At 43.9% G+C, this 10,713-nt stretch overlaps 1 protein-coding gene across 1 annotated transcript; it reads left to right on the top strand.

The window, feature by feature from the left end:
• The first annotated feature begins 3,093 nt into the window (after positions 1-3,093).
• Positions 3,094-3,857, top strand: LOC103628085 (Plant basic secretory protein (BSP) family protein). Its single transcript, XM_008648361.1, has 2 exons — positions 3,094-3,438; positions 3,519-3,857. Exons 1-2 carry the CDS (start codon positions 3,094-3,096, stop codon positions 3,855-3,857), a joined length of 684 nt encoding a protein of 227 aa, XP_008646583.1.
• Positions 3,858-10,713: the final 6,856 nt, after the last annotated feature.

The following is a 10,713-nucleotide window of genomic DNA, read 5'->3' as shown; positions in this document are numbered from 1 at the left end:
GCCACAGCATTGATTTGATGCATGTAACAAAGAATGTTTTTGACAGCATCATTGGAACCTTGCTAGGCATGCCGAGTAAGACAAAGGACGGACTTAAATCACGCAATGATCTAGTAGATCTTCAAATCAGACTGGAACTTCATCCAGTGGATAGTGGCAAAGGGAAGCCTTACCTCCCCCAGCTAGCTACAACTTGTCAGTTGAGGAGAGAACAAAGATTTGCAAATGTTTGCGTGGGGTCAAAGTGCCCACATGTTTCTCATCCAATATCAGCAAACTAGTCAGGATGAAGGACTAGTCTCTATTTGGCTACGACTCTCATGACTGCCATGTGATGATGACGGTGTTCCTCCCAATTGCGGTAAGAGCCCTCGAAACAGAGCACGTCAAAGTTGTCATCACACGCTTGTGTTACTTTTTCAATGCGGTTTCACAAAAAGTAATAGCTTTAGAAGACTTGGACTATCTAAAGGCTTACATCATCGAGACTATGTGCAAGCTTGAAATGTGTTTTCCTCCATCATTTTTTGATATGCAAGTACACCTAATCATACATCTCATGGATCAGATAAAAATATTAGGGCCACTATATTTACATCATATGTTTCAGTTGGAGCGATACCTGGGAGTATTAAAAGGTTATGTGCGAAATCGCGGTCACCTAGAGGGTTCAATCATGGAGGGATACACTACAGAAGAAGTGATTGAGAGCTGTATAGATTACATTAGTGACGGAACAATGATAGGTGTGCCTGTACCTAAACATGAGGGTAAACTATGTGCGAGAGGGGGAATGGGCAGGAAAACTTTTCGCGTTGAGGATTACAAGCTAGTACATTGTGCTCATGGTAGTGTACTACAACATCTCACGATAGCCGAGCCTTACATAGAGGAACACCTGGATGAGCTTCGTAAAGAAAATCAGAACCGCAGAGAGGACTGGATCATGAGGGAGCACAAACATCGTTTCAGCGAATGGTTAATGGACAAAAACATCTCATTCGGAGACTCTTTGGAAGAGAAAACAATGAAGAATTTGGCTTCTAGGCCATCGTGTTTTGTGACATCATGGCAAGCATATGACATCAATGGGTACACATTCTATACTAAATCAAAAGACATGAAAAGTGTTGCACAAAATAGCGGTGTTCGTATCGATGCTTTTGACCTACATGGACATAAGACCACATATTTTGGATTCATAGAGGAAATATGGGAACTTGATTATGGCCCAAGCATGAAAATACCCTTATTTAAGTGCCAATGGGTACAACATCCCGTGGGGGGTGATAGTGGATAACTACGGACTCACACTGGTAGACTTAAAGAAAGTAGGATATAAAGATGACCCGTGGGTTCTCGCCGAATGTGTTGCACAAGTGTTCTATGTACTCGATCCAGCAGATGAGAAGATGCATGTAGTTATTTCTGGAAAGCAAAAAATTGTTGGAGTTGAGAATGTGGGAGACGGAGATGAGGAATACAATAAGTATGAAGAGATGTTTGTCTTTAACGGTCCAGATAGAATCAAGCGTGTGGAAAAGAAAATTGATAAGAACTTAAAGCCATACATGCGAAAAAATGGTAGTTCATGAAAAATTGTATGAATCAAATTGTATTTGTTAGTATGTATGATCGACTATGCATTGTGGTTGCCAATTAATTTAAAATCTCTCTAGTTATCTATGTGTGCTATTAAAATTCATTTAAATTGTATTTGCATATTTCTGTTAAAAATTAAAATATTAATTCATTTAAATTGTATTTGCATATTTCTGTTAAAAATTAAAATATTAATTCATTTAAATTGTATTTGCATATTTCTGTTAAAAAATAAAATATTAATATGGTAATCAAATCACAATCACAGGCGGTTTTTTATTACGGTCCGTTTGTGAAAAGAATAGAGCACCACAAGCGGTGCGAAACAAAAACCGCTTGTGATACTAATACATCACAGGCGGTCCGAATAGCCTGGGTCATCCCAGGCGGTTTTCTAACCGAACCGTCTGTGATGTAAAAAGCCTACCGCTTGTATAGAGCCAAATTGTACTAGTGTCTGCGGACGGCGATTTCGAAAGCCTACTCTCCCACTCTCTCTGTGCTCGTAGAAGATGGGACGTGGACGTGTTGTTTGCAACGCATGTGAGAGATCGCGCGTAACCAGAAGAGAGTCCTCCATCTCCATCCTTATAGGCAATCAGAAGGAGAACGGACAGAAACAGTCACGTCATTAGGACTAAAAATCGACGTCTGTTACTAGCCAGAAGACAGGAAACATACGATCATCATGACGGTCATCACTCAAGACAAAATGCACAACCGTTTGAAAAGAATATTCGTACCAAGGTCCGATCTACCACGAGCCACGAGCCCGGACCGGCCGGCGAACATCAACTAATTTATTAGTTAAAGATCTAAACTGGTTATCAGCTTATTTTTAGTAGCTAATTATATCAGTTGCAGGGATTCAAACATGCTCGTAGAGAACTGTAGTGTTCAAGAAGTAACCATTTGAATTGACCAGTGAAACCATGTTGTTTACTGGTCTTCTTGCATTGTTCCACAAGAAGCCTCCAAAGCCTCCAAGCATAGACTGATTCGCCAGAGCAGGCTCCAAGATTTTGGTTTAAATTTGCCGATCATCTTTATCGGACCTGGACCTTCGCCATGTCTCGAAATCCCAAGAGTACAACGTTGATCACAAACAAACGGGAAATACCCAGCATGGCCAGTGGCTGATAAGGGCTACTTTGAGAACCTCAAATCTCCTTCAATCCCGAAGGATATTTGAGTTCCTAGACTAGCCGGTAATGGATTTACCAGGCCTTCTATATGGAGTCGGCGGTGTGTGTAAAAAATAAAGTATACTTGAATGATTTGTCTGCATTCCGACTCCTTTGCAACAATGCTTGCCCAGTGGAGGCATTGGATCGTAGCTAAGGCTGCCGGCAGGCTGTTGAATGGGTCGGTGAACTTCGAGCAATCCAGAGCAAGTTGTACAGCTACTACTACTGCATGCTAGTATATATATATAGTACGCAAGTCCAAATCTCCCAACAATGCACAAGTAGCTACAGCACTAGCACGAAGATGGATCTTCGCGTAGCCGCAGCCGTCTCCCTCTTGCTTGCACTGGCCACGACCACCGGCGCCGTCACGTTCAACGCGACAAACACGGCGACGGGCACCATCGGCGGCCTGCGGTTCGACGTGGCCGTGGGCCTGGACTACGCCAACCTGGTGCTCTCCAATGCCTCCGCCTTCATCTGGAGCAGTGCCTTCAACCAGACCAGACCCGCCGACCGCAAGCCCGTCGACGCGGTCACCCTCGTCGTTGCCGCCGACGTCAGCGGCGCGGCAGCCTTCACCGCCGCCGACGTCATCACCCTCAGCGCCCCGTACGTCGGCAACTACTCCGGCGACGTGAGAACAGAGGTCGGTGTCCCTCGTGTTTCGACTTTGGACTTGGAGGTCAGGCGAACGAATGGCTGGCTAGCTAGCTGGATGTTTCGCAGGTGACCGGCGTGCTGTTCCACGAGACAACGCACGTGTGGCAGTGGGACGGGCAGGGGCACGCGAACGGCGGCCTCGTCGAGGGCGTCGCCGACTTCGTGCGGCTGAAGGCGGGCTACGCGCCGGCGCACTGGGTGAAGCCGGGGCAGGGAGACCGGTGGGATCAGGGGTACGATGTCACGGCAAGGTTCCTGGACTACTGCGACTCGCTCAAGCCGGGCTTCGTCGCGCTGCTCAATGCCAAGATGGAGGACGGATACACCGATGATTTCTTCGCTGGGATCCTGGGGAAGGGTGTGCAGCAGCTGTGGCAGGACTACAAGGCCAACTACGACGCGTGAAAGTTATGGAGTAGAGCGCGTGTTGTGGTGTTGACGATCAGCACGAACACACGCATTTCCACAATTGAAGTATTTCTTCGCTCAGATGATCCTATCATTCGACTGCGTTGTTGTTCGAGAGGCCAGCACGTTTTTCTATACAAATTGAGCTGTGAAGTTTGTTGCAGTAATGTTGCGTTTGGTTGAATGTACAAGGAGGGATGGAATGTGGCGGCCACGTTTTCTATAGTGTTTGGTTGAGAGTCAAGCGGGGGCGAGGTAAACCCCGAAGTGATTTTTGGGGCGGCGTGATCCCAAAAATTCGAAGGGATGGTGTCGCCCCCGACTCATCCAACTTTGACCTCAAACCAAACACACCATAAATGAACACGTACTTGACTCCATACGAGTATAATAAGTTACTACTCGAGCTAAATGTTGAGGTAGAGAAGAGAGAAAAGGTAAGGAGCGGATTGTAAGTTTACAGTTGACTTTAACACAAGAATCAAGAAACTTTGTGACAGGAACAGTTGAGACCCTACATTAATATTGAAGAACTAACCATTGTACGGATGAGCTACATAGCAGACTGCAAGGATCCTTATAGCCAGCGGTTGGCTGTATTATTAAACTTGCTTCGAACAATGAGAATACTGCAGAAGGGCATTTACAACCTAGGCGCATTTTCAAGAGGAGCCCTAAATAAAGTTGTATTTTAAAATGCATGTATGGCTAGAGACTAGAAAACGTCCTCCAATAGTGATCCTATTTTATTAAAATTTATCAAACGATTATAGGGTCTAGTCTCTCGGGTCCTAAATAGTGTCCCATATATTCGAGTTATGTCCTTATTTCATCTTAATCTACAACTATTTCTTTTCTAATAACATAATTAATTTCATAAATAGCATTATTTGAGTCCTAACTATTGGAGTAAAAATTTCTTTTAAGGCCCTAAACACTTTAAATGCGGTCCTATTTAAATTTTAGGGCTTTATTTTAGAGCTCCTTGTTGGAGATGCTCTAATGGGATCTCTTGAGTGGTATTTAGAGAGTTAATTAAAAAATACAAGAGACGAGCTCTTCGTGAAGAGTCTGTCTTAATATGACTCTCTATACATATTGTCTCTTGTATTTATGATCCATGGTCTCAGTGTTGTATCATGTAGTCTCTTAACTGTCTCTTGTATTTGAAAAACCTATCCGAGCGTCAGGGTTGTACATGCCCTAATCATGAGTTGGCATTGGAACATCTGGCCCACAATTATGGCCCCAAATCACACTAGTACATGGTAATGATTTGTTTTCATCACTAATGTTCTCAACAGACTATCCTTGTTAGCCAACATGGTCATGGGAGACAATCATACATGTTTTGTGAAAAACAAGAACATCTTGGATGGAGTTCTTATTTTGCATGAGGTAATGCATGAATTAAGTTCCAAAAAAGAAGGGTCGATTTTGAAAAATGACTTTAAAAATAATATGATAAGGTAAGATGGGAGTTCCTAGTTGAGGTTATGAAATCCAAAAAAATTGCTGATAAATGGTGCGATATGGTGATGAGTATTATGGTGAATGGGAAGATGTGTGTAAATGTTAATGGGGGAAAGGAGTAGCTTTTTAAGACCTTCAAGGGATTAAGGCAGGGGGTCGTTGTCACCTCTTCTATTCAACCTGGTGGCAGATGCTTTGACTATGATGCTGGATGTGGGAGTTGACAAAGGTCATATTACTGGTGTTTTATTTGATATCGTGCTAAGGGATATCGCATATCCAATATGTAGATGACACTGTGATTATGATAGACGGGTCTGATAGGTCGATTGTGAACTTGAGGCTTATTCTTTATTGTTTTGAGTGGTTATCAGGTTTAAAAATCAACTTTCACAAAAAAGTGAGGTGTATGTTTTCGGGGTAGACCAACATGAAAAAGTGAGAATGGCCAATATGCTTAACTGTGCTTTGGGCTCTCTTCCTCTGTGAAGTATCTTGCAATTCCTATCTCAGATGGTCATCTCCAATCTTCGGTTCTCCCTATTCTGGAAAAAATGAAAAAGAGATTGGACCCATGGAAGGGTAAACACCTCTCTTCAGGAGGAAGGTTGGTTTTTAACTAATTCTTGCTTGAGTAGTCTTCCTTTGTACACAATGGGATTCTACATCTTTCCCAAGAATATGCACCCGAAAATGGATGTTGTTAGAGCGAATTTCTTTTGGCAAAGTGCAGAGGGTAATAATAAATATCATATAGCGAAATGGGGGATACTGATCAGGCCAAAAGACCAGTGAGGTCTCGGGATTATAGATACTTGGGTGATGAATGGATGTTTGTTGGTCAAATGGATCTAGAAGATCTCCCAAGGTTCAGATGCCTTGTGGTATATGCTCATTAAAGTTAAGTACATGAGTGATGATAGTTTCTATAGATCTAAGAGCAAAGGGGTTTCCCAATTCTTATAAGGTCTCCATACAGTCAAACATATGTTCCACTGGGTCTAGTGAACAAGGTGAATAATGGGAAAGGGACTCTTTTTTGGAAAGACACCTGGTTGGGGATGTGCCGTTTGGTCTCAAAAAAAGGGGATGTGAATAATGGGAAAGGGACTCTTTTTGTGCAGGGAGTACGAAATGACCAATCACATATCACTACCGGAATCCGAGGCTTTGCCGAGTGTCGGCCTCTTTGCCGAGTGTCTTTTGTCGGGCACTCGGCAAATAAGTCTTTGCCGAGAACCGCACTCGGCAAAGTTTGGCTCTCGGTAACGAGCCTCTTTACCGAGTGCAGGACACTCGACACAGGACGACACTCGGCAAAGACAGGTTTGTCGAGTGTGAAACACTCGGCAAAGGTGGCCCTCGGCAAAGGGCCGTCAGTGGCCGTCCTAAAGCTGACGGCCGTCAGTCTTTATCGAGTTTATTTTTTAGATTTTGTCTCCCAAACTTTTTGTGGTATGTTCCTACACTATGTAAACCTACATTTATCATTTGTGGACAATTATAACAGAGTTTTCAATCGTTAGTAGATTTAGTTCGTTTATTTGAATTTATTCGAAAAATTCAGATTTGAACTACAGGTCACTCGAAACTTGAAAAAACGTGCATGCAAAAATGATATTCATGTTACTTAGCATAAGTTATGACCGATTCCAGGAGCAGACCGGAAACTTCGAGCAACATGCTCACTAAACATGGTCGTGAACTTGCCATTCACATGTTTAAAAATTATATAAAACACAAATAAAGTCAGAAAATCATGAAACTTGTCCACGTCATATGTAGAGGCTGTGATAAAATTTTGAAAAAGTTTCGAGAAAAATGTGACGCACTATGTATAGAAACCTAAGAGATCCACATTGAAACTCTATGATTTCATGTGTAGTTCTCTTAGGTTTCTACACATAGTGTCTCACAACTTTCTCCAAACATTCTCAATTTTTTATCACAACCTCTACATATGATATCATGACACGTGGACAAGTTTCATGATTTTCTAACTTTGTTTGTGTTTTATACAATTTTTAAACAGTTGGATAGCAAGTTCACGGTCATGTTGAGTGAGCGTGGTGCTCGAAGTTTCCGGTCCGCTCCTGAAATTGGTCGTAACTTGTGCTAAATAGGATGAGTATCATTTTTGCATGCACGGTTTCCCAAGTTTCGAGTGACTTGCAGTTCAAATCTGAATTTTCCGAAGAAATTCAAATAAACGAACTAAATCTAATAGTTATAAAAAACACTTTTATAATTGTACCAAAATGGTACTTGTAGGTCTACATAGTGTAGGAACACACCACAAAAAGTTTGGTTGCCAAAAATAAAAAAATAAAGTATACTTTGTCGAGTGCTGTCCAGCTAGCACTCGGCAAAGGCGGCTTTGCTGAGTGCCTGTTCGTTGGCACTCGGCAAAGTCTGTAGAACAGATCTTTACCGAGTGCTGTACAGCTAGCACTCGGCAAAGCCGGCCTTTGCCGAGTGCCCGAGATCCGGCATTCGGCAAAGTTTATTTTTAAATTTAAAAAAAATCTTTGCCGAGTGCTGGATCGCGGGCACTTGGCAAAGAAGGTGACTAAACCGCCCGCGCGCGGCCGGCTCTCTTCTTCCTTCTCCTTTCACTTGCTTCTCTGCCTCACCGCCGCCACGCCCCACGCTCCGGCTCGCCGCCGGCGCCGCCCCACGCGCCCGGCCGCCCGCCCGCCGCGCCCGGCACGCCGCCGCCGGCGAGCCGACCGTCGCCCGCCCCACGCGCCAAGCCGTAAAGGTTTATTGAATTTATTAAATTTATGTTTGTTTATTTTCATATTATATTGTCATATGTTATTTAATTTATTAAATTTATGTGTGTTTATTGTTATATTATGTGTTTTATTAAATTTATACTACATGTTTATTGAATTTAGTGAGTTGATACTACGTGTTTATATTATGTGTTTATAATGAATTTTGTGTGTTTATTGAATTTAGTATGTGTGTTTATTAAATTTATACTACATGTTTATTGAATTTAGGGAGTTTATACTATGTGGGTCAATTAGATATATTTGTGGATGTCGGCCATCGTGCTGCTAGTTTTATTTGCAGGTTTTGTAAACATCCCCGTACAGGGGAGGTGCTGCCGAATTTTTTGTTGATAGGCTTGAGTTATTTTTTGCAGATGTCTTACATGTTATATTAAACTATAGTCGGTTATATATGTTATAGGATGGAGGATCGTGAGTGGATGTACACGTGCCGTAGAGGAAGGAATGATGTCACCACTGAATGGATTAGAAAGACCGATGATTTCGTGGAACGGGTATATGGCGAAGCTACTAAGGGAGCGAGTCTAGTCCCATGCCCGTGCAGCAAATGTGCCAACCGGAAAAGAAAACCAAAGAAGGCCATGGTAGAACATATTTGGAAGAATGGATTTACGCCGGGCTATACTCGGTGGATATTTCATGGTGAAGCGCATCGTACGAGAGAGGAGGTGCTGAGACAACGTGTCGAGGATTATGACGTGGATGCGGGGGTAGCGGATATGTTGAATGACTATCAGGAGGCACAGTACACGGGAGGATGTATGGATGACGAGCCAGAGCCGACTGCAAAGGCATTCTACGACATGTTCGATGCGGCACAGAAGCCCCTTCACGGCCAGACAAAGGTTTCTCAACTGGATGTCATTGGGCGTGTAATGGCGTTCAAGTCGCAGTACAGCATGAGTAGAGACGCATTCGATGGCTTGTTGACGGTTATTGGGAGCCTGCTTCCGGATGATCACGTTCTGCCAAAGAGCATGTACGAGGCACAGAAACTCCTTCGTGCACTCAAGATGACGTATGAGCAGATTCATGCTTGTCCGAAGGGCTGCGTGCTATTTAGGAAAGAATACGCGGAGGCAAAGTACTGTCCCAAGTGTACATCGTCTAGGTTCATGGAGGTAGACTCTGGTGATGGACAGAAGAGGCAGCTCGACATCCCCTTGACAATCCTACGGCACCTTCCGTTCATACCGAGGATCCAGTGTCTGTACATGACAGAGGAATCCACGAAACAGATGACATGGCACAAAAATGGAAAACGATACAATCCTGACAAGATGGTGCACGCATCCGATGGTGAAGCATGGAAACACTTTGATGCCATTCACCGTGAGAAAGCCGAAGAGGCTCGTAATGTACGTGTTGCGTTGGCCACAGATGGGTTCAATCCCTATGGAATGAGCGCTGCCCCGTACACATGTTGGCTCGTGTTTGTTATCCCAATCAATCTCCCCCCTGGTGTGTGCTTTCAAAGGCAGAATATATTCGTGTCGTTGATAATTCCCGGACACCCGGGGAATAAAATGGGCGTGTACATGGAGCCTTTGATCGATGAATTGGTATGTGCCTGGGAGGAAGGGGTATGGATGTATGACCGAGCTACGAAGACAAACTTCAAAATGCATGTTTGGTACCAGTACTCCATGCATGACTTACCGACGTATGGGCTATTCTGTGCCTGGTGTGTTCACGGTAAGTTCCCATGCCCAGTTTGCAAGGAAGCTCTCAGGTTCATTTGGTTGAAAAAGGGTGGCAAATATTCGTCCTTCGATAAACATCAACAATTTCTTCCTGCTGACCATCCATTCAGCCTAGACATCAAGAACTTTATGAAAGGTGTCGTAGTGACAGACCGCCCACCTGCAACGATGACTGGTGCCGAAATTCGTCAACAGATAGATGGGCTCGTGGCCAATACAGAAGGTGGTTTTGTGGGATATGGTGAGCAGCATATGTGGACACATAAGTCTGGCTTGACTTGGCTCCCCTATTATGACGACCTGCTCCTTCCACACAACATTGACGTGATGCACACTGAAAAGAATGTTGCCGAGGCACTGTGGGCAACAATTATGGCCATTCCTGATAAGTCAAAGGATAATGTGAAGGCAAGAGTGGATCTGGCAGCGTTATGTGATATACCAAAACTAGAGATGAAGCCGCCAAGTGGCGAAAGACATGGAGAAGGCCTAAGGCCGATTTCATCCTAAGCAGGGCCCAGAGGAAGGAAGTACTTCGGTGGATCAAGATGTTGATGTTCCTTGATGGGTATGCAGCTAACCTGAGTAGGGGGGTGAACTTATCTACTATGCGAGTCTTAGGGATGAAGAGTCATGACTTCCACATATGGATTGAACGGATTCTTCCTGTGATGGTTCGAGGCTATGTCCCTGAGCATGTCTGGCTAGCGCTTTCAGAGTTGAGCTATTTCTTCCGTTAGCTTTGTGCAAAAGAGTTATCTCGGACCGTGGTTGCAGACTTGGAAAGATTGACACCCGTGTTACTGTGTAAGCTTGAGAAGATATTTCCACCCAGCTTCTTCAATCCAATGCAGCATTTGATTCATCTCCCCTATG

The sequence above is a fragment of the Zea mays genome, chromosome 5, assembly GCF_902167145.1.
Source record: "Zea mays cultivar B73 chromosome 5, Zm-B73-REFERENCE-NAM-5.0, whole genome shotgun sequence".
NCBI lineage: Eukaryota > Viridiplantae > Streptophyta > Magnoliopsida > Poales > Poaceae > Zea > Zea mays.
Note: the sequence above shows the minus strand (reverse complement) of the source record. Positions and strands in the feature narration are given on the sequence as shown.